The sequence below is a fragment of the Bos indicus genome, chromosome 8 (genome assembly GCF_029378745.1).
Source record: "Bos indicus isolate NIAB-ARS_2022 breed Sahiwal x Tharparkar chromosome 8, NIAB-ARS_B.indTharparkar_mat_pri_1.0, whole genome shotgun sequence".
Lineage (NCBI taxonomy): Eukaryota > Metazoa > Chordata > Mammalia > Artiodactyla > Bovidae > Bos > Bos indicus.
Window position 1 is genome coordinate 100,957,285 of NC_091767.1, and position 22,192 is coordinate 100,979,476.

The 22,192-nt window shown below is 40.2% G+C and overlaps 1 protein-coding gene across 1 annotated transcript; it reads left to right on the forward strand.

The window, feature by feature from the left end:
- Positions 1-473: 473 nt before the first annotated feature.
- On the forward strand, positions 474-20,799 carry DNAJC25 (DnaJ heat shock protein family (Hsp40) member C25). The gene is made up of 4 exons (XM_019966720.2): positions 474-893; positions 13,812-13,964; positions 15,771-16,241; positions 17,606-20,799. The coding sequence occupies exons 1-4, from the start codon at positions 561-563 to the stop codon at positions 17,726-17,728; spliced, it is 1,080 nt and encodes a 359-aa protein (XP_019822279.1). The 5' UTR covers positions 474-560; the 3' UTR covers positions 17,729-20,799.
- The last annotated feature ends 1,393 nt before the right edge of the window (positions 20,800-22,192 follow it).

A 22,192-nucleotide genomic window follows, 5' to 3' on the forward strand; every position in this document is an offset into this window, starting at 1 on the left:
CAGTTCAAATGTCAATAGTGTGGAGGGTAAGAAACCTAGAACAAGATGGCCATGCACTTTAAGTCCGATAACGTCTAGAATCTCTAAAAGTTTAGTTTATTTTTGGAAAGGCAGAATGGGGTTATCGAGACTCGGCTTTAAAACCCTGGGCACACATCTTGACGCTGAAAACCAGACCGCATGAGAGCTAGATTACCAACCGCAGCCGGTGAGGTCGTGATGCCTTAAAGACTGCGTGGAAAGGGGACAGTAGAGCGCTATGCACACACTGGTTAAGTGCACCTCAGAGACAGAGACATCCCTTAGGTCTGTCAGACTGAGAACAAACCCAGTTCTCTGGGACTAGGAACAAGTTTTCAAAGCTACCGGAAGCGGCCGGGCTGCTGAAGCATCCTGTTCCTCTAGCAACGGTCGTGAAGGAAGTGGTTGCGGCCGCCGCGCCCGGTGCGCCTGCGCCGAGGCGCCGCGTGCTGACGTGGAGCTGAGCCCGGGCCGCCGAGCGGGGCGCAACGAGGAGTGCCGGGGTGCGGCTGGGCTCTCGGAGCCGTGGCCCAGCCGGGATGGCGATCCCGTTCGCTCCGAGCCGGGGAGCTGGGGCTGCTAACCGGCGCTGGTTAGTGCTGCTGCCGCCCCTGCTGCTCGCGCTGCTGCTCTCGCGGCCCGCGGCGGCCCTGGTGGAGGGACTCTACTGCGGCACGCGGGACTGCTACGAGGTGCTGGGCGTGAGCCGCATGGCCAGCAAGGCGGAGATCGCGCGGGCCTACCGCCAGCTGGCCCGGCGCTACCACCCCGACCGCTACCGGCCCGAGCCTGGCGAGGAGGGCCCGGGACTGACGCCGCAGAGCGCCGAGGAGGCCTTCCTGCTGGTGGCCACCGCCTACGAGACTCTCAAGGTAAGCCTGGGGGCTGCGAGGACCTGCCAGGGAAGCGCGCGGCGCGACCCCGTTGTCACCTGGCCGGTGGAGCGAGGCTCCCTGTGATTCCGGCGCCAAGCTTGACCAGCTCTACCATCATTAGGATGCTCGGGCTTTCCCAAGTGAGGGAGCCCACATGGCCCATTGATGGGAACCCCCTCAGTCTTGGGGAGTAGCTAGCCCCCTACTTTTTGTGGCTGTCTTCGGTATGCAAAGGTTTGGGCTTATGATTTGGTGAAGGCATTTTAATAAGATGCAGCTCACACTTGGAAAGCAGGGTGATTGTTATTACCGAGGTCTGTGATAGAACACTGGAAAGATCTCCAATGACAGTGCGACTGCCCCAATTTGACATGACAGAAACTTGGTTTCGGGGGATGGTATTAATTGTGACATTCAGCTTGGACATAAGGTTCTAGAAAAACACTAAGAACACCAGATGTTTGACTTTTGGCTCTGACACCCCCATGTGACCTTGGATAGTGACGTAGTATGTCAGAGTACCTGTTTCTTCATATGCAGGATTATGGCCATGAAACCTACTCAGTAGGTTGTTATGAGGATTAAGTGATCAATGAGAAACCTCCTATATAGGAGCTGCAAATTTGTGCTTAATGACTTGAGTTTCAAGACTCTGAGAATTTCTAGTAGGAAATATTTTGTGAATATATGTATAGTTATTTAACGAATGATTTATTGAGTCCTACGGAAATCGGGAGGGCTTCCCTCCTAGCTCAGTCAGTCAAGAATCTGCCTGCAATGCAGGAGACCCAGGTTCAGTCCCTGGGTTGGGGAAGATCCCCTGGAGAAGGAAATGACAACCCACTCCAGTATCCTTGCCTGGAAAATCCCATGGACAGAGGAACCTGGTGGGCTGCAGTCCATGGGGTTGCAGAGTCGGGCACAACTGAGCGACTAACGTACTTATGGGGATGGGGAGATTTAGTCTGATCCTGTTTTCTACTGCAGCAAAAAGCAAACTAAGAAATCACAAAGTACGAATAATATTTGGTGTGTTACTGTTTCAGGGGTCTCTTAATGCTAATACAACAGCAGTTGCAGTTATAGTGTATTTTTTTCTATTTTTTTCTTTCTTTTTGAGGCACAGTTTTTCATGTTGTATGGTCTGCTTTTAACGACTGCTTTGAGTGGGGATAGTATAACTCAACCGTGGATTATTTTTCCAGATAAGATTTCTAGGGCTGAAAATACTGGGTCGAGGAGTTAATGGCTTGCTTTCCAGAGCAGTTCAGATAATATAGAGCCATAAAATCCACCAAATTCGTACCAGCATTGGTGACATTGCAGTTTTCATTGTCAATTACCTGAGGAATGCGGGGTGTGGTGGGGGGGTGGTTTGAGAAAGTGCTGTGGCCACAGGCAACCAAGAGGGCTTGGCTGTCTGTTATTTAGGATGAAGAGTGACTAAGGAAAGACTGCCGAAAGATGGGGAAGTTTTTCATAAAAGGCAGCCTGGCACCTGAAGCTCCAGTCTGTTTTCTGCAGTGAGGAAAGAGAGCGGTCCAACAAGCAGCCAGAGCACCTGCCACTGTGCCTCCAAAGCCCCCGTAGCAGAGAAGCGAGCACTGGGCAGTGAAGAACGTCCAGAAGAGAGGCAGCAGAAACACTGGCAACTCTTGCCTTCTGCTGGGGTTGGAGATGGGTAGATTTGGTGTGAAAAGGGTGAGCGTAATATTAACAACTTTGAAAACAAAGGCCAAGAGAGAGAGACAGTACAGAAAATCTGGCTGGGGGGTGGGAGTGGGGGAACTTGCAGGACTCTTAACTGTTCTTGCTGTTTTCTTGAAGAGACAAATGCAGAGGCTGATCTGGTGGCTCTGTCACGGCTGCCTCTCAGTGTTTCTGCAAGTTTAGGACTGATCCGTCAGCTAATAAAGAGCTCAAGGAAATAATTTGTCCACTCAAGAACAAGGAATTTTGAGGCAGTTAAAAAGGAGTAATGTCTGGAGAAAGGCGCTGTTCCTCTTGATTGGGACAGGTTTGTGGTAGCTGCAGATGCCTCCAAACAGGGAACTAGAATTGGAATTGCGGTGACGGAGGGAGTGAGTGAGTGTTCTGCAGTTTCCCCAACCCTACTCATTATTATTCAGGAGAACGGAAATTACTGTGAGAGAAAAGGGGTGTCTGGACTTAGTTCGGACCCTTGCTGAGCTCTGTGAAACCTTCCATGTTAATTTTATAGAGATAGATATGGATTCCACTTGCAATTGGAACACCTCCAGAAACTTTTTTTTTTTAAAAAAACTTGATTGCAGATGCCCTCTCCTGTAATAAGGAAGAGGACTTTGTCTTGCTGTGTGTGCAGGCAGGTATTAAAAACAAATAGGGTGGTCTGATTTTATTGCTGTCATAACAGAGAATTGTGAGAAAGTTGTCAGAAGATATAATTTCTGGAGAAGGCAGTGATCTGACAACTGGGGTCATCCCCTCCAGGCAGCAGTGTGTGTACGACGTGCATATTCAGTCGTGTCCGACTCTTTGTGACCCCTGGACTGTAGCCCACCAGGCTCCTCTGTCCGTGGGATTTTCCAGGCAAGAATACTGGAGTGGGTTGCCATTTCCTAGTCAAGCGGATCTTCCGGACCCAGGGATTGAACCTGCTTCTCCTGCATTGGCAGGCAGATTCTTGACCACTGCACTGCCTGGGAAGCCCAAGGCAAGAGATGTAACCACTGTTACGTCTGTTATATCTGATATCTGTTATGTATCAACCACTGTTACATGTGTTATATGTTGCACTTGGATTATATTCACAGCCTGGAAGGAGGGCTGCTGCTGCTGCTAAGTTGCTTCAGTCGTGTCCGACTCTGTGCAACCCCATAGATGGCAGCCCACCAGGCTCCCCCATCCCTGGGATTCTCCAGGCAAGAGCACTGGAATGGGTTGCCATTTCCTTCTCCAATGCATGAAAGTGAAAAGTGAAAGTGAAGTCGCTAGTGAGGCCTAAGAGGTCCATCTGGCTTTTACTTCAAGCAGGTCAGACAAAATAGTGGGAGAAGTTGATGAGTTCAGAGGCTCTGGAATAAAGATAACCACAGACACCTGCCTGGAATTCCATATATCACCTCATGGGGGCAGCACTGCTGACTTGGGACCACTTTTCCTTTCTATTTGCTCTTTCTGATACACATTATTTCTCCATAAACCCTGTGAGTGGAAAAGGAGGGAGGGTCTTGGTAGGGCCTTGGGAAGACTGTGTTCTCCTTCACAGCCATGTTCAGTTATTGCCGGCATATGGCGGGAAAAGTTGATTCTGTATTTCCTTTGTAGGATGCTCAGGTGGATTCCATCTCTGGAATAGTGTATGTGACAGAAATTGTTTCTTTTGTGAAATCTGAAATAACTCAGTTTTAAATTCACTGGAGCCAGGAGCCTTTTTTTTTTCTCTCCCCCATAATTTTTTGATAACCTCCCTAATTTCCTATTCTTGGTGTGTTCAAGCCTCTTAATTTTTTTTAACATAAATAAGAAGCTATATTATATCCTCATTGTAACCTTAGAGTGGTGTTCCATCAAAACTTGTAACAACCAAGCATCTCTGACTCACCAAAATGAGAATTATATTTGTGTAAGGTATGGTGGGTTTATGACTCTGAAGTTAGTTTTGGTTGAATAAACACCTCTTTGAGAGAATTTTTTTAGATGGAGATTGTTTAAAAATATGATACTAATGTGATTTAAATGTAGTTGGTCAGACAAGGAGATATTATCACCGTTGGTCATTGTTTTTATAGCAACAGAGATTCTTCCTGTGAATAGAGAGAATGGAAAAAAAAAAAAAAAAAAAACAGAAAAAGGATGGTAATAATGGAGGGCAAAGGGAACTTGCCAGTTGCTTTTACCAAGTCATGCTGAGTTCATGTTCTCAAATAACTTAAACTTCCAGATCTCAGCAGGGCTTGAAACCATTATGGTTTCACACGCTGCTTTATATTTGTTTCATAACATGAGTTAGGATGATGAAATAACTATTTATTTAGTGTATTTGACTACTGGGGATTCAGGGGGACTCATGGACTTTGGAAGTTAAGTAAACAGACTCTCACTGGGTCACCGTTGGCTCTTTTTCTGTGGGTATAGCACTTATCACACTGCCCTGTACATACTGAGTAGCCCATCCCCCCTCTCCACTAAACCTTATTTTTGCATATGTATCTATGGCAACTAGCACAGTGTCTGGCACATAGATAATGAAAGTTTGTTAAATACATACTCCTATCTGGAGACAGATTCAGATAGGATGACAATTGAAAGTGGATTTCTGGTGTTTTGACATGGGTATATGAAGCCTACTTTGACATTTTACCCCAAATTAACTGTAGTTTGAAAGAGTGGTACAGATAAAATAAATTGGATAGATATGAATGAAAAATTCCTATGTGAGAGAAAAATCACATTTCTCTTTTTAAGGAGAAATTATTTTCTCAGGGTTTTAAAGTGAGGACATTAATTCTGAATATACATAAGAATTGGATGAACTAGATAAAATGAGAAGGCTGGCATAGAAGTAAGCAGGTGAGGAAATGGGTGGTAAGGAAGGATGCACTTATAAAACCTGTAACTGGTAGACAGTGGTAGTTTGATAGCATTTTGCAAGATCACCAGAGAAGAACACATGAAAGGTCTTGGAGGTATTACTGGCTTGCAGGTTATCTGATACTTTGAAGGGATGTGTAGAGAGTACCTTCTGCTTCAGCCTTGTCTTGGCAGGGAAGTCACAGGAACACTTCAGTTTCTCTTTATCGGTCTGGTTGATATGGCAGGACTTTCACAGTTAAGAATGATTTGGCAAAAGGGGGATTCTGAACTTCCTGCCTTGTTATGTTACTGTTTATTGTTCTCCTTTTGTATATTCTCTTAATCAACCCTGTCTCCTAACTGGTACTGACGTAAGTTCCAAAGGAGGAGACCGTAGCAATGAAAAAGGCACAGTTCCTGCCTTTAAGCTTTTAGTGTAATAAGGAGACACATACCTATTGTTCAGTTATTATTTATTTAAGTTATATAATTGTGTAGATTATATTGCAACACTGAGAGGGCACAATTATTTCTTCTTGGAGGACTGGAGAAGAATGTACTCTTTTATCTGGATCTAGAACAGTCACCACGGTTGACTGTGAAGGGACATTTCTGGTAGAGAAAATTCTCGGTCAATGAAAACATGGAGTTGTGGGTGTGCAGGGCTTGTTCCAACAGTGAGATGTACAATCACTTTTATGCTTTTCCCAAGGACTCTGTTTTGGAGGAAGAAAATTAGCTGCATTTATTGGTATTACTATCCTATTGGTGTTATTATTTTTTCTTTTTCAGCATCGAACTGCATTTTAATCAGTCATTCATAATAAATGTGTATCCATAAAAATAATAGAAATGATGTGAACTTGTATTACAGTTGTGATGCTGATAAACAGCCAAGTTAAGTAAGCTTGATAGCAGATAGTTTTCATTCATATTGGTCACAACTGCATGTAACACTTATAAATTTGGGGGGCCTTTTCTGGGTTTAGTGGGAAAGATGACATGTTGAACAGCTCTGCCACTGGCCCAGAAGGATGTGGTACCTTTTGTGCCACATTTGCTATTTCTGCTGTAAACCCATAAGTGTTGTTTACTTTTCACTCATCCCTTAATGTCACCTGTTCAGTTCAGTTCAGTTCAGTCGCTCAGTCATGTCCGACTTTTTGCGACCCCATGAATCGCAGCACGCCAGGCCTCTCTGTCCATCACCAACTCCCGGAGTTCACTCAGACTCACATCCATCGAGTCAGTGATGCCATCCAGCCATCTCATCCTCTGTCGTCCCCTTCTCCTGCCCCCAATCCCTCCCAGCTATTACTCCCTACTTATGGCCAAGGTTGATTAAACACCAGATGTGTTTAATTCTAGTGCTGTGACTCTCTGACACATGATGTCATCAACAACCCATCAGAGCTTTTGAATAACACAAAAACTACTGAGTTGATGTAATTCTAGGCAGAAACTAAGCACTTGACATGTTAATTTTGCTTGTGTAGGTTTATCGTAGGTAAATGGAATATTTTGAGATATTCACAGCACGAAGACCCATAGTGTACTTTTAGAGATTGTAGGGGATCTACTGTTTCTAGGCTAGAAGCCTCTCAGGTGCGTAGTAGGGAGAATGTTTCAGGAGACTGGAAGTAGTTTGGGATGTCCCCTTTAAACTATGTTCAGGTGTGTTGAGCTTTATGTATTGGTGAGTTACTGGATGTTTGAAAGTGGATAAGTAACACAGGTCTGATGTTTGTTTCAGAAAGAAAGTTCTGGGAACAAGATTGAGGATGGATTGGGGAAGGCAGGAAGCTTTTCTTGACTGAACTCATTTTACTTCCACCTTAGTCTTCTGGAATCTCACCATTCCTCTTTCATAACTTGGGAATCTCTTAACTGGTTCATCTCTCATTCCTTAATTTTGAAACCATGGTCACATTTTTCTTCCTTCTTCACCATTGGCTGTCCTTACTTCCTTATACCCCATCATTTAAACTGTCACAGACTGACGTGTGCGGCAGCACACATCCTGGAACTGTTCTTCCCAAGGTGAACAGTGATGGCTAAGCCTCAGATCAGAGGGCTGCTCTCCCTTTTGGAACTGTTTGTGACATCGGATGGCCATCAAGTAGTTCTTTAAGCTGCTCTCCTTTGATTGCCTTGATGTAATTCTCTCCCTTTGCTCTGAGCTTTCTAGCCATTTCTTTCAGTCTGTATGGTCTTCTTTTTCCTCTGCCTTCACCTTAAACATTGCATTTCCTTAGAGTCTTATCCTTTGGGTACTCTTTCCTTTTTGTTTTCTAAGCTCTTCCTGATGAAACTCAACAGCATCCTTGACAGTCCTGAAATTTGTGCATTCTCTGGGTTCATATTTTTAAATTGTCTCTCATTTGTAGCACAGGTACCCAAAATTAACATGAAACCAATTCTGTTATCTTTGTTAAAAGCATAAACTTTAAAAGAGGATGACTCTCATACAAAATGAACATGTGTCAAAGATTTTATTTAGCTCATTAATTAATGCAGGAATCAATAAGATATTAAAGTGAAAGTCTCTCAGTCGTATGCAGCTCTTTTCGACCCCATGGAATAGTCCATGGAATTCTCCAAGCTGGAATACTGGAGTGGGTAGCCGTTCCCTTCTCCAGGGGATCTTCCCAACCCAGGGATGGAACCCAGGTCTCCTGCATTGCAGGTGGTTTCTTTACCAGATGAGCCGCCAGGGAAGCCAAAGAGAAAAAATGTCACACCTTTTACAGTCAAGACAAGGAGTGCTGAAATGCCTGTAATACTGGTCAGTATGACAAGGCAGTCATCATTTCCCTTAATTCTACTGGACGCAGTTTGTCTTTGTGTGAATAAGAATTATTTGCGTTGCTCCCCAGTTTTCCGCAAGTTACTTTTTTTCCTACAAAGTGAAAGTAGGCTTTTCAAAGATAAATAAAAGCATGCCCCTCCTACAGGAATAGGTAATCCCTGGAGGCTCCAGGCATTGGAAAGCTGTCCAGTAATTTTTTTCCTCCCCATTTCAAAATCTTCCACAGTTTCCCCCTGCACCTTATCCACACGTGATGCCCTCTTCCTTTATTCTTAAAATAACATGGTTCACAGAGTGACTATAATTAGAAACATCACTGTTCTCAACGTGATTGATTCCTGTACCCCTTTAATCACTGGAAGTCTTATTTTTTTCTACTTCTTAGTCTCTGAAATCTGTTTCTCCTTCATTCCATTCTTTATAATACTGTCAGAGTTATCTTCCAAAAATACACACTTTCTACTCCTACTTGAAAACCATTTTATGTTTGAATAGCGCAGACAGTTCACACTCTAACACTTGAGCATGGCGTGTACGAGCCCCTACTCCTTTCTTCCCTAAACCTCCGCAGTGCCTCAGCCTCACCGAATCTGTTCTATTCACTATGCTTCTGAACCTTAGCACTTGCTGCTCCCTTTGCCTGGAACAAATTTTGCTGCATCTTATTTACTTTTCAAGATTGAGCACTCATTTCATGCCTTATGTGAATCCTGTTACCAGTGGTCTCAGGCAGAGAAGTCGGTGCTTAGTCCACAGCTTTTCTTGCTTGCTAGGTTCTTCCTGTACATGGGGGAGCTCTTGAGGCCAGGACTTTTGTTTGTCTTTTTATCCCCCTTTGTGTTCAGCACATGGCTTAAATGCCTTGCATAACTATTTGCTGAGCTGAAAATAACTAAGGTTTTTTAAAGCTCAGGTACCCAAATAGATGGTTAACAAACTGAAACACAGGAACAGATCTGGATTGTGACCATGCTGAACTTGAGATATTTCTGTTATATTTAGGAAATGTTCAGGAGATATCTCAAAAGAAGAGGAGCAGGAAAACCAGATCTGAGTGTCACTCTTACTGCAAATGGTGGGTGTTGCTGTGAGCGCGTGCAGACTGAGAAAAGGAGAGGTTTAAGAGGGTAGTTGCCTGAGTGGCTGCTGGGCAGGGAACAGGAAGAGAAATGGAACTCAGAGCAGTTAACTTTCTTCCTCTTTAGTAGTCTAAAGAGGTAGTGTAATAATAGTCTGGAAGGAAAATCAGGCGTTATTTTTTTTTTAAAGGATCATTTGTGTGTGAATTTCTTTCAAAAATAGGATGAATATATATATTTTTAAGAACGAACTATTACTGTATTTTCATATATTATTGATTCTTGGCCTTTACCATCCTAAATGGTTTCTATTATTTATATAATCGAAAATTTTTAATATGAAACTGGTTGCAATATCAAATTATTGCAGTTTACATCTGTTGAGATCAAACAATTCATTATTTCTTTCAAGGACAAGAACATAATATATTTTTGCCTCTGGGGAGGGGGAATGATCATTTTCACAAGAGAAGGAAGGATTCAGTATTTTCTTTGCTTGTGGGTTTCCTCTTATTCACTTTTGATCTAGATATTGGTGGTTATGTTCCAGTCCTCCTGCATATGCCCAAGAGGATTGGGAGTGGAGTGAACACCAGCAGAAGCACCATTTTTTCCTGTAGAGATTAGAGACAAGGAGCTTATTGCCCTGCTTGTCAAGGCTCAGGACAGAGAGGAGGAAGAAACAAGTATAAAGGTTTTGGCTTTGGAAAGAAGCTGGAATCTCCTGACCCTGGGACCTTAAGATCCACAAAATTGCTGAAAGAAAAAGTTCTACCTTATTGAAAGGTAAGACATTACACTGTTTTAAGGTTTAAGCTCTTAGAGCCACATTAGCATATCTTTATAAGCTATGAAATCAAGCAGTCATTTCTGCCAAGCCCAGGTTTTTGTGGTAAGCCATCCCACCTTCATGGTGAGGTGGAAACCTGGGTGGCTGGGGAGATGTCTGCAGTGAGGAGAGCCTTTACAAAATTTCATTCAGTTTTGAAATGTTATTTATTGAATGCCAGGCACTGTGCTAGGCCTTGGATATACAGAGATTAATGGATGACCCTACCTGCCTTCTAGAAGTTCTCATTCAAGGCAAAGATAAAAACTCTGATGATTACAATGTGATAAGTGCTATAATAAATGGGTAATAAGTGTAGTAAGAGTGGTCTGAATCTGTCTACTATTGTTTATGTCCTAAGGGTTAATAGAAGCTCATGAGGTTGGGTAAAAGGAAAGAGAAAGAGCATTTGAGTTAAAGTGAATTATCTGTTCAGACATAGATATAAAAGAGCATGTTATACTTAAGAAGAACACACCAAATTCCAGAAGTTGCTATCTAATGTTTGCTGTGGGCAAAAGGAGAGAGAGTGATGAGATGTTGCTAAGTAGGTAAACGCAGGCCAGTTGTGGAGGCCCTGTTGCATGCCGAGGAAAACTGAACTCCCCTTACTAGCCACTGGGAAGCGCTGGAGATGACAGACAGACGAACAAACTGTGAGGCTACTTAGGTCCCAAGATGGGCAGGAGGAAAAATAGATATATGATATTAAAATAAGAATGTACATGAAACTCTTTAACTGGGTCCCAGTCTGTCTTTTCTTTTCTCCTAATATTCCTGGTGTCCTGTGTTCTTATTAGGTTGATTCTAAACTCAGTAGGTTCCTGAAGAGTAGGACTTGATGACTTAGATTGTTGAGACTCCCTAACCCCTCAATTTGTGCCAAACTTGAAGCAACCTCGTAAAGTGTATTATGCATGGCTCAGCTTAAAATCCATTTTCTTCATTCTGGACAGAAAGCTATAAACCCAGTAAAGAAAGAAGATTGTGGCTGAATAAATGCTATAACAAGGGAAACGCAGGCGTTCTTGTCTCTAATCATGACCAAAACAGGGTCATGAAGTTATGGGCCCCAGGGAAAAGAAAACCATTCTAAGAGAAGTCAGGCTTGACCCTGAAACCGTTTACAGGGATGAGGCAGTTTGAGGACTCATTATAGAGGGACCTCAATAGACCCTACAGGCTCTGGTGACAGTAAAGAGCCCAGACATAAGGTATAAATTTTGAAGTTGCTGGTGCTGGAGCGTTAGCTGACCATCCTGTTAATGAAGCTCTGGGCTGGATGGAGTCACAGATCTAGGGGCCAGGGAGACGATGGTGACTCGGGGTAAGACATGGGTGAGATGCTTGAAGAAGGATATCTGCATTCCATGGATTATGACCTTTACTAAGATAAGAGAACAAAGAAGAGAGCATAGCCACTAGACACGTGGTATCCACAGAGCGCATTTCAGGGGCACTCAGATCTCGCTGGATGCTGCAGCCAGGAGTGCAGACAGTCAGACCCGGCTGAGGGCTCTGCGGGGATAAGGATGCTGGAGGACTGGAGGAGCCTCACCCTGGGGGCAGTTAGTTTCAAAACTTGTCATCTAGTTGGAGCAAGGAGAAGAATCGTGTTTGAACAAATACATTTCAAAAAGCATCTGCCAAGGCTGGGAGGCTGAGTTTAAAAGGCAATAATTTCAGGCCAGAAACAGCATATCTATAAAATTAGTCCAAAAAGCAAAAAAAAGGAGGGAGGATGGAAAAATTCTCAAAAAGTGTCCTGAAGTACTCAAAATGAGGTACATCAGATAGGCTTTAGTCTTCAGAGCTATCTGTATGACCTGTAACGTTTTACCCTCTTTAGGTTAGAAGCTCTAGAATATGATGATGGCTTATAGAGGAGAAATGGACTGACAGCTGAGGCGTGTGGCGTGCGGCTTGCAGGCTCTCAGTTCCCTGACAAGGGACTGAACCTGGGCCATCGCAGTGAAAGCCTGGCATAGGATCACTAGGCCACCAGGGAACTCCTGAGAAAATCTTTTCTGATGAAAGAGAATGTACAAGAAGTGAATTTGAAAATACCAGCCTGAGCTCAGCTTCCCTTATATAACAGATGATTCTCATATTGGCTCTCCATATAGTGCCATGGAATAGACTTTAAATATATTTACTAGATCTAATTATACTAGATACTACTTCATCTAGCTTCAAATTCTAGTCAGAGGTAAAAAAATATTTTGAATGTAATGAATGTAAGAACTGTTACCGAGAATGTGCTCATTCAAATTCAGAATTCTTTTTTTTTTCCCCCAAATTCAGAATTCTTCATAGGAAATATATAGTGATTTTAATGGGTACAGGAAAGATTTTGTCATTAGCAAACTTTTTATTTTAAATCTAAGAAACTGCATATTGGAGGACTCAGGAGGAGGCCCTGAACAGATCCAAGCGCCTCTGTGGTTACAAAACACTAAATGTAGATTTTGAAATGGTTTTGCTAATAATCTGCAGCTTTATGAATGTTGAATAATTAATCATAGAAAGAAATCCTCTAGGTTTAAAAAAGATTTTTGTTTTCATAATGGTTTCTGTTGTACTCACTTACAGATAAAAGAATTTGCAGTGGTTTTAGTGTTTAACATTTTTTCTGGAAACAAGACAAGCTGAAAAACAGGTTTTTGTGGGATTAAAAAAAAAGCAAATCATAATTTAATAGCTTTTTAACCTATGTAACTCAGTATAAGATTGGCATTTGTACCTGTTACAAATTGATTAAAATTACAGAAGGTTTTAAAAAATGTTTTATTTGTAAACATTTGAGCAGCATTTCAGAAGCCTATAATTTTTTCATCATGTTTACACAATTAAGAAAGAGTTATATACTACTTTATTTATGAACTGGGCTGTGAAAACGTGTTATAATAGTAAAGGAGTGCAAATTTTTAACATGTTTTTGTATGATATACGTCATTTGATATTCAAAACAGCCCTGTAAAATTAGTACAGGAGCTATTAATATCTCTGTTTTATAAGTGGAGAAGAGTGAGGCTCAGAGAGGCTAAAATTTTTGCCTAAAGTCACAGAGGTAGATTTTGACCATTCTACTCCATCAATGTTTCAGTGTTTCCTTGAGATGAACATAATTTAGTTTTGGGGGCGTAGACTGGTTTTGTCTATTTTGTTGTTATCTTCATCTTTGCTTTCAGAAGAAAACCTCCTATACAAGGCTGGGAAATGATTGTGAATATATACAACAGAAATAAACATTCTTTTTTCTGTCAACAGTTACTGAGTGTAGGTGTCAGCATGCTCTTAAAGTTTAAGAACAAATCTGTATCCTTATTAGCACCACAGCACTGGCTAAATAAGCATAGTTCATTGCTATTGAAGAGTTTTTATTTTTTCCAGGAGGCCTAATAGTACTCAAGAATTTGAGGAAAAATTTAAATTCTGCTTTATACCTAACATTAAAGTTCTGGAAACAAATTTGTGTGTGCCTTTGAAGAAGTATGGGAAATTTTTTTGACAATTTGTTCTTTTACTCAGATTGACTATATAATTATAAAATTCTAGGTTTGACGTCAACAGATTATTAACTAAGGCCATTTTATGAGCTGTCGTATGAAACTGGGCATCTTGTTATTTTTATTTTATAGGATGAAGAAACTCGAAAAGATTATGACTACATGCTGGATCACCCAGAGGAGTACTACAGCCATTACTACCACTACTATAGCAGGCGCCTGGCCCCTAAGGTGGATGTGAGGGTTGTGATTTTGGTCAGCGTGTGCGCTATTTCAGTGTTTCAGGTGGGTATTGTGGGTATGTTCATCTACGTGCATGTGAAGGAGTGCACGTTGCCTAGTGCTAGTCATTAAAACTGAACTAGAAGTATGTTTTTGTGCAGTTTTACTTCCAGTTCAGATTAATTTTTTATGTTAGAAAAATATTTAATCAGTTGATAGTATTGGAATCTTTGACGGCAGGAATCGTGCATATCATTATATAACGACTAAAACTAATTACCAAACAACAAACCCAGATCTCTTCCTCATTGCCCGCTCTATATTTCCCATATAACAGCCAGAGTGAATGTCAACTAGATCCCTATGGTTTACTGGTGGCCCTTGAGCAGCACCGGTTTGAATTATGCTGGGTCCCCTTATACTCGGCTTCTCTGCACCAGTTGCGGTCCTCGTTACAGAACCACACAGTGGAGGCTGTTGACTTGGAGGACAGGGAGGAACCGTGTATACGTACAGTTGGCACCTATGGAGGGCCAACTATGAGTCACACGCAGAATTGGGGCCCCCTCGTGTTGTTCAAGGACCAAACTGTACTTTCATAGGACTTTTCAATGATTTCCCATTAAACTTGGGGAAAAATCCAAATTCCTTAATATGGTCTAACAAGTCCTGGCATCTGCCTACCAAATGCCAGGAGTGTAGTGCTTGCCACCATTGCAACAAACAAAACCCTCACACATCTCCACATGACAGCTTAAGGGCACTACTGCTCCAGTTTCAAACCCCCTGAAATAGAGTGAAAGTGCTACAGTAACTTTATGTTGTTTTACTATATCACAGAAATATCAGTTCAGCCTGAAATGAGTTTTCCCTACTGTAATTCCTAAACTAACCGTACCTATCCTATCCTCCTCTAGAGGGGAAGAAAAAAAAAAAAAAAGTGACTGGAATGAAGCAATTTCCTAGTTTCAAAATTACTTCTCCAATTTAATTCCCAGAAATGAAATTCAATTTCTATGACAAGAGAATTCCTATTGAAAACTAAGATTGTATATTTTAAATGTTTCAGCTTTTTTAGTATTGCCTTTTCAACAGGAAGAGGAAGGGCAATTTTACTTTTCTGTTTTAGATAACATAATACTCTAGTCGCTTTTTTTTTTTGCGATTAATAGATTGCTTCTATAATATTTTAGGATACTGGTATAATTGCTGTATTTATTCAGTAAAATAGCTGAAAGGTGTGGTGAGGTACTATATGAGGAGTAGGACTCTTTCTGATAATAAAACCCTTTGTGGTTGAATATATTTAAGAAATAGTTGAATGTTTTCCTGCCCAAATAAGTAAAGATTCAAACATACTTGAATCTTTCAGTTCATAATATGATGAACATTACTGTGGTATGTGCAGATGGTTTAGGAAATAGATAAATATCGTTGCCTGAGTCTGTACCCTGTGGTTGTTTGAAAGAAACTCCTTACCACCTAGTTTTGCCATTTGACTCCTCCAGTAAGTAGATTGCAACTTTAAAGAGAGAAGAGAGATTTCTTAACTGTGATCTAAGGAGGCGTCGGATGGTAAAGATGTGGGATCAACAGGTACGGTGTGATTCCCCTGAGCATCCTCTGATCCTGGGTGTCTCCTGTGGAGAATCACCGGCTTTTTGGCTCAGCTGATGACTTATCTGACTTGTCAGTCCTGAAGATTCCTATGTCCACACAGCTATTATTCAACTGTATCTTTAACCTACAGAGTAAGATCTTTGATGTCTCTGTTTTTAATCGGAATGGGTTTTTTGCAGGCAGGGTTGTGTTCACCAAGATGAATTTTGGTAATAAAAGTGACCCGTTTTTCTTTGTTCAATATTCTAGTTTTTCAGCTGGTGGAATAGCTATGACAAGACGATCAGCTACCTGGCCACAGTGCCCAAGTACCGTATCCAGGCCATGGAGATTGCCAAGCAGCAGGGGTTACTGAGAAAAGCCAAAGAGAAGGGTAGAAACAAAAAGTCCAAAGAGGAAGTTCGTGACGAGGAGGAGAACATCATAAAGAACATTATAAAAAGTAAAATAGATATAAAAGGAGGCTATCAGAAGCCCCAGATACGTGACCTTCTCCTGTTTCAGATTCTCTTAGCTCCTTTTCACCTGTGCTCGTATATAGTGTGGTATTGCCGATGGATCTATAATTTTAACATCAAAGGCAAAGAATACGGGGAAGAAGAAAGACTGTATATCATACGTAAATCTATGAAGATGTCAAAGTCTCAGTTTGATAGTCTAGAAGATCATCAGAAAGAAACTTTTCTTAAACGGGAGCTTTGGATAAAGGAGAATTATGAGGTGAGTAATGACTCTGCTGTGATTTTTACTGTTATCTTCCTTACCAACTTAAAACTAAAGGATCACAGAAGTGTGCTCTAATTTCTGAAATCAAAGAGTTCAATGTGGATAAAGATCTTTTGTTGACAATATAACTAGACAATAAAACTAGTGAGTTTTTAACCTGTGAATTTGTCCTTTTAAAAGATGAACTTCAAATATTTTAATTTACTAATGCTAAACATTTAAAGAATGGTCTAATTTGTTACGTTAAATTGCACTGGGATAGAATGTATGTTTGCAAGGATGTCACCATTTTCTGTTAATTGCACTAAGTAAACTTTGACCGTAACATCATATGGAAACCTGAACTAATTTTATGGCTGACCCAACCAATATATGAAAAGCTTTCACTTTTAAGTAGTTTAAGCAGCCCACTATACAATAAACTGTCTGTCATGGGTGCTATCCTGGGCTGAATTATGGTATTATGTGAAATTATCTTAGGCATTATTTCCTGAAATTTGGAAGGAACGTAATTTCTTTCTAAAATTTGATATGGCTGTTAAATTGGTTATGAAAACTTGTCCATTTAACTTCAACTGACATCCACTAAAGATGATAGAAATGAAAGATATTCTTTGTTTTTAACCTCTGTGGTTTATTTAACCTTCTTTGGGAACTTTAAAAATATTTTGAAAAACCAATAATTATCTTTGAAGATAAAAGAAGTTGTAAGTTCAGTTTGGAGACAGAAGTATTTATAAGGTCACTTTGTTCCTTGGTTAGGATCAACATATACTTAAAGTCATCTGTTAAATTTACTGAGTACCATGTTAAGAAAATTTATGTTGATTCTTTAATATTGGATGTTAGTTGTAGAGAAGAAATGTTTAAACCCTTTAAACTCACATATAATTTCAAGGAAGAAAAGAATGTATTTCCAGGTTATAGAAATCAGTGGAAAAAAACACTAGTTCTTACATGAGTTGTTGTTTTTTTATTTTTTAATTTAACACTGAATGTTAAAGTGCTTAATTGCTTACTATTTTTTGGTGCATGGTCTTCAGAAGACAAACCAATACATCCATTGGAAACTTTTACCTAAAATTATATTTGAAACATGTAAACATGCTGTTGTTGTGTCCAACTCTTTGCGCCCCGTGGACTGCAGCACACCAGGCCTCCCTGTCCCCCTCCATCTCCCGGAGTTTGCCCAAGTTCACGTCCATTGAGTCAGTGATGCTATCCTGCCTTCTCATCCCCTGCCGCCCTCTTCTCCTTTTGCCCTCAGTCGTTCCCAGCATCAGGGAAACATGCCGTAAAGCTAATGAAAACGTTTCTCTTTGGATTGTCAGGTCAGTTTGTGTTATTTATACTTATAGGTCTACAAACAAGAGCAAGAAGAGGAACTAAAGAAAAGACTGGCAAATGACCCTAGATGGAAGAGATACAGGAGATGGATGAAGAATGAAGGCCCTGGACGGTTGACATTTGTGGATGACTGAAGACCGCTGGGATGCTGCTGTGCCAAACCTTAACTGTGATACTGTTTTCATACCTGAATTATTTTAGCAGTGTATCGACTGCACCTCAGCAGCAACTAAAATTCCTCAAGAATTAAACAGAATAATGTAGACATTTAAACTTTCCCTTCAAACTTTATACATAAAACATTTATGATTGTTCAATTTTTATAATCGATTTGTGGATTTTGTTAAAAGACTTGACATGAAGATTTATTAGTTGCCATTTAAAAGTTTTATATCTTTAGTTAAAAATTTGACACGAAAATTTATTAGATACCATTTAAAAATACTACGTGTTAAGTGTTTATTCTTCAAAAGTGTTTCCTTATTCTTTGTTATAGTGCTACATTTTTCTGCTTTTGTGACCTCTGATAGTTTCACAGAACGTAATTATAACAGCATTTAATAACGTTATTGAGCGTGTCTTTCTAGACACAAACTTCTTCAGCAAAACGAATTCAACTATCATGTCATCTTCATGACAGTCATTATAGGATTGAAATAAGTTCAAAATATCTCTCTGGGAGAGTCTTCTGCTGGGCTGTCTCTATACTATCTCCCCCAGTCATAATATTGTTAATAAGATCAGAAACTCTCCAGGAGAGTGAATGTACCTTCCTGTCCTTGTGGGATGGTCTTGATTACAGTCATTATAAGACTATAACTGTGTTCGCAAACATTTCTCCAGAAGAGGACCTTGTAAGAAGGTCTTTTTGTACCACAGCATTGCTTTCTTAATCCTCCCTTCAATTAAAAAAAAAAGAAAACTGACAGAGCAGAAGTAGTGTAATGAGAAATTCATATATTATGAAGTCCTTGATGAAAAATCCATTTTATGTGAGCGTCTTTACATGAATTTAAACCAGAAAGAAGAGGTGCATGGGTGTGTGCTGTTCTATCAGACAATGAGATGTAAATGTTTTATACGTGTGGAAGTGAAAGTAATTCACACGTATTTGAATCGAGTGTGATACTGGAGCAGAGTATCAAAACACATTCATGGTAGTTGGTCAGTACTCCTGTTAAAAGATACACCCCAGCCCATCATAGTAATAAAATGGTTGCAATATATCCCAAGTTTGTTGATATGCCATTTTAAGTCAAAGATTAACATATTGCTTTTGTATTATTTTAAAAGATGTAGCATAAAAGTATAGCATAGTAGATAGGCAGAATCAGTTTCTCCTCAAAGGAAACTAGTCCTTTCAAGAGCTCAGCCCAAATATCTGACACATACAAAGATGCAGGAGGAAAAAGTTCACCATACTTGTTAATATAGCAAAAGATCTGAGGTGGATTATTTATTTCTGTGAGTGAGGGCCTGTTACCTCATTAGAAAATTAGGGGAGCAGCCTGGCTAGATTATCACTAAGGTCCTTTTGCAGCTCTAAAATTATATAATATTTATATTTTTGTAGACTTCAGATGAAAGTGTTTTATGCATCCATTCTTTTTTGGGAGGGTGGAGAAGTCACAGCCCTAAATTATAGGAGGCTGTGTTTCAAACCCCAAATGCCCAACTCTTAACCATAGATAAATGCCTTTTAAAGGTGCTGCAGTTGTCTGTAGAGTCAGTAATCCCTCTCAGTGAATGTGTTATCGTACATTTGACACACAACAGTATTATCTAAGAATGAGAGTGTGTACCATGTGTTACGAAGACCAGAAAGAAATGTAGGTACTTGCACTTCTGTTAAAATTTCAAATAACTTAATGATTAACTGTATTTTTTTTTTTTAAACCTAGTGGTAAGGAAAAATAAAAGGACTGAATGTGTTAGCATTCATAAAGGTTGACTGATGAAAACAGTGTATCTTTGGATATTATTTTGCATATATATGTTAGATTGCTGTATTTCTTTTGGTCTTTATATAGGAATCTCATTTCTGGAATTGTTCCTGGCAACCTGCTTACTTGGTAAAAGTTTGGTCTGTCTTTTGGAATCATGGCCATTGCATGGGTAAGAGGAATGGACTCTCCTTCACAGGACTGTGATTCTTCTCTCCCCTTTCCTCAGCAAAATGGCTTTATGCTTCAAAATCCTGGAGGAAAGGAAGGGCAATTAGTTGTATCACAAATGTCATTCAAGTATCCTGGGTATCTTTACTGTCTCCTTACACTGCCCATCCCCACCAAAAACCCAACAGCTTCTCCATTTTAGAAACATCTGGAGAAGAATCTTGAGTAGGGGATCCCAGAATCCCACTATAGTTAGAAAACCTTTCTTGAGCTTCATTTTAGAGCTATCACCATTTCCTTTTTACTTGGAATTCAGGAGTTTACAGAGCATAGTTATTTATTGGTTTCTGTTCATCACTTCATGTAATTGAGGTCTGTGCTAAAACTACCCTTAGAGTTACATTCACATCAAATATCCTCATAGCAGATTCCAAAACTGATCCTTCCTTCATTGGTCTAATTTCTTTATGAATTCTCTAAGTTCTACAAATTATAGGTTGCAGTTTCATAACACATCTATCAAGTAGGGACCATGCCTAGAATTTTAAACACTACAAGTGGTATACAGAAATTTAAAATAACAAGTGGTATATGGAAATTTAAAATATTACATGAAAAAATAGTTCAGTTTACAGAATTGACAACTATTTTAGTACTATTGAATGTACGTTTAGAAAATTGTAGTTTATTTCCTTTGAGATTATTTTTTGGACTGAAAGGGCAGTAAACTTTTTAACACCCATGCCTTGGAAATATTTTCCTTGAGTGGAAGTCAACTGCTAAGCTTACGTTCTGCTAATGTTATAAACCAGTGAGTTAGCCCCAAACTGAAAGTTCTGTGGAAATTAAAGACAAATGGCTTTTATTAGACATTAGTATGAATAGCTCTAGCTACTTAAAGACTTTATATCGGACATGGTCTCTGGAGTTATAATTGTGCCCTTGAGGCAGATAAATGTTGATACCTATACTAAATAGTTGTGTATGGATGAATTATAATTTTATTTACAAAATGTGATATTCACATTTAAATATGTACTAAGGCCAAATCTGAACCCTAATAACTAAATAAAATTTGCTAAAGAAATTAACTTTTCTGGTTTCCTCATCTGTGAAATGAGGGGATCTTTTTAGAGAATCAGGACTTAATCTATAAGCCTGAAAATTTATATAGGTTTAGGGTCTTAAGTAGATTAGATGGCTTGCAATTGAGAAATGTTACACATTATTTAAGTAAAAAGCCTACATAATTTGTCATAAACTTAATCAGCTTCTTAAAGGATCAGAGTATCCTTGACAGTTGTGTATATAATGGGTCACATGACTTTAGTTCAGAGACATACGGGATTTCTTACAGACTCCTCCCCAGCTTCATTATGGGATGAAGAAACTTCCTCCCATTTCACTGTGTCTTCTTTTGTGACCTCAAGACGAATGAGCAGAATTCAGTCGCATGGTTCAGGCTTTGCAGCCAGATCAAAGTTTTGCTTCTTGGCCTTTTGGCTAAGATCAAGTTTAGGATGGGGACTTCCGAGGTGGCACAGTGGTGAAGAATCCACCTGCCAATGCAGGGGACGAAAGAGATGCAGGTTCGATCCCTGGGTTGGGAAGATCCCCTGGAGTAGGAAGTGGCAGCCTGCTCCTGTATTCTTGCCTGGAAAATTCTGTGGATGGAGGATCCTGGTGGGCTACAGTCCATGGAGCTGCAAAGAGTCGGAAGCGACCGAGCACAGACCAAAGTTTAGTTCCTGGCCCTACAAATGATTAACAGCTTGACTTTGGACGAGTTAACCTCTGAACCACATTTTTCTCATCTCTGATAGTGATACTAACTTCATAGGATGATTATGAGAATTAAACAAGATGGGGTAAAATGCCTGGCCTATATTAAATGTTCAATAAGTGAGTTCCTCTGCCTTTCAGAGAGAACAAGACAGTCATTTTTGTTAAAAATCCATGGTAATACTGTTGAGTGATTACAAACCTGTTGTTTCTTTGCTATTTTAATAGGTATTTGAGTTCCTTACTTTGTGCAGAGTACTGTGCTAGAGTGAAAAGTCACACTCCTTAGCGTTGGGATTTGTGTCTTAAATCAGCTGCCTGCCCCTTGTTGCCCTGGGGTACAAGGTGAAACAGCTGAGATTACAGCTCAGAAAAGAATGAACTTTGAGAGCAAATAATCTGCTCACTAGTTCAAGGCAAACATTTATGGAAGGGATATTTCCAGCAAAATACAGAGGCATGCCTGGAATGGTTGCTCAAAAAGACATCAAGTAGCCCTAAGTTACACTGCCTCCCAAAGTCTTAAGCAGCCTGTAAAAATCTCTGCAGAGAAGCTGAATCTATAAACCTGTTGGTGAATCGTTCACTCCTGATTCATCATTCTAAGTTCTAAAAATAATGCAGTGGGTATAAGGAAGTAACATGGATTTTTATGGTACATTATATTGTGTCACATTAAATATAGTTGTTAATGTTTTCCTG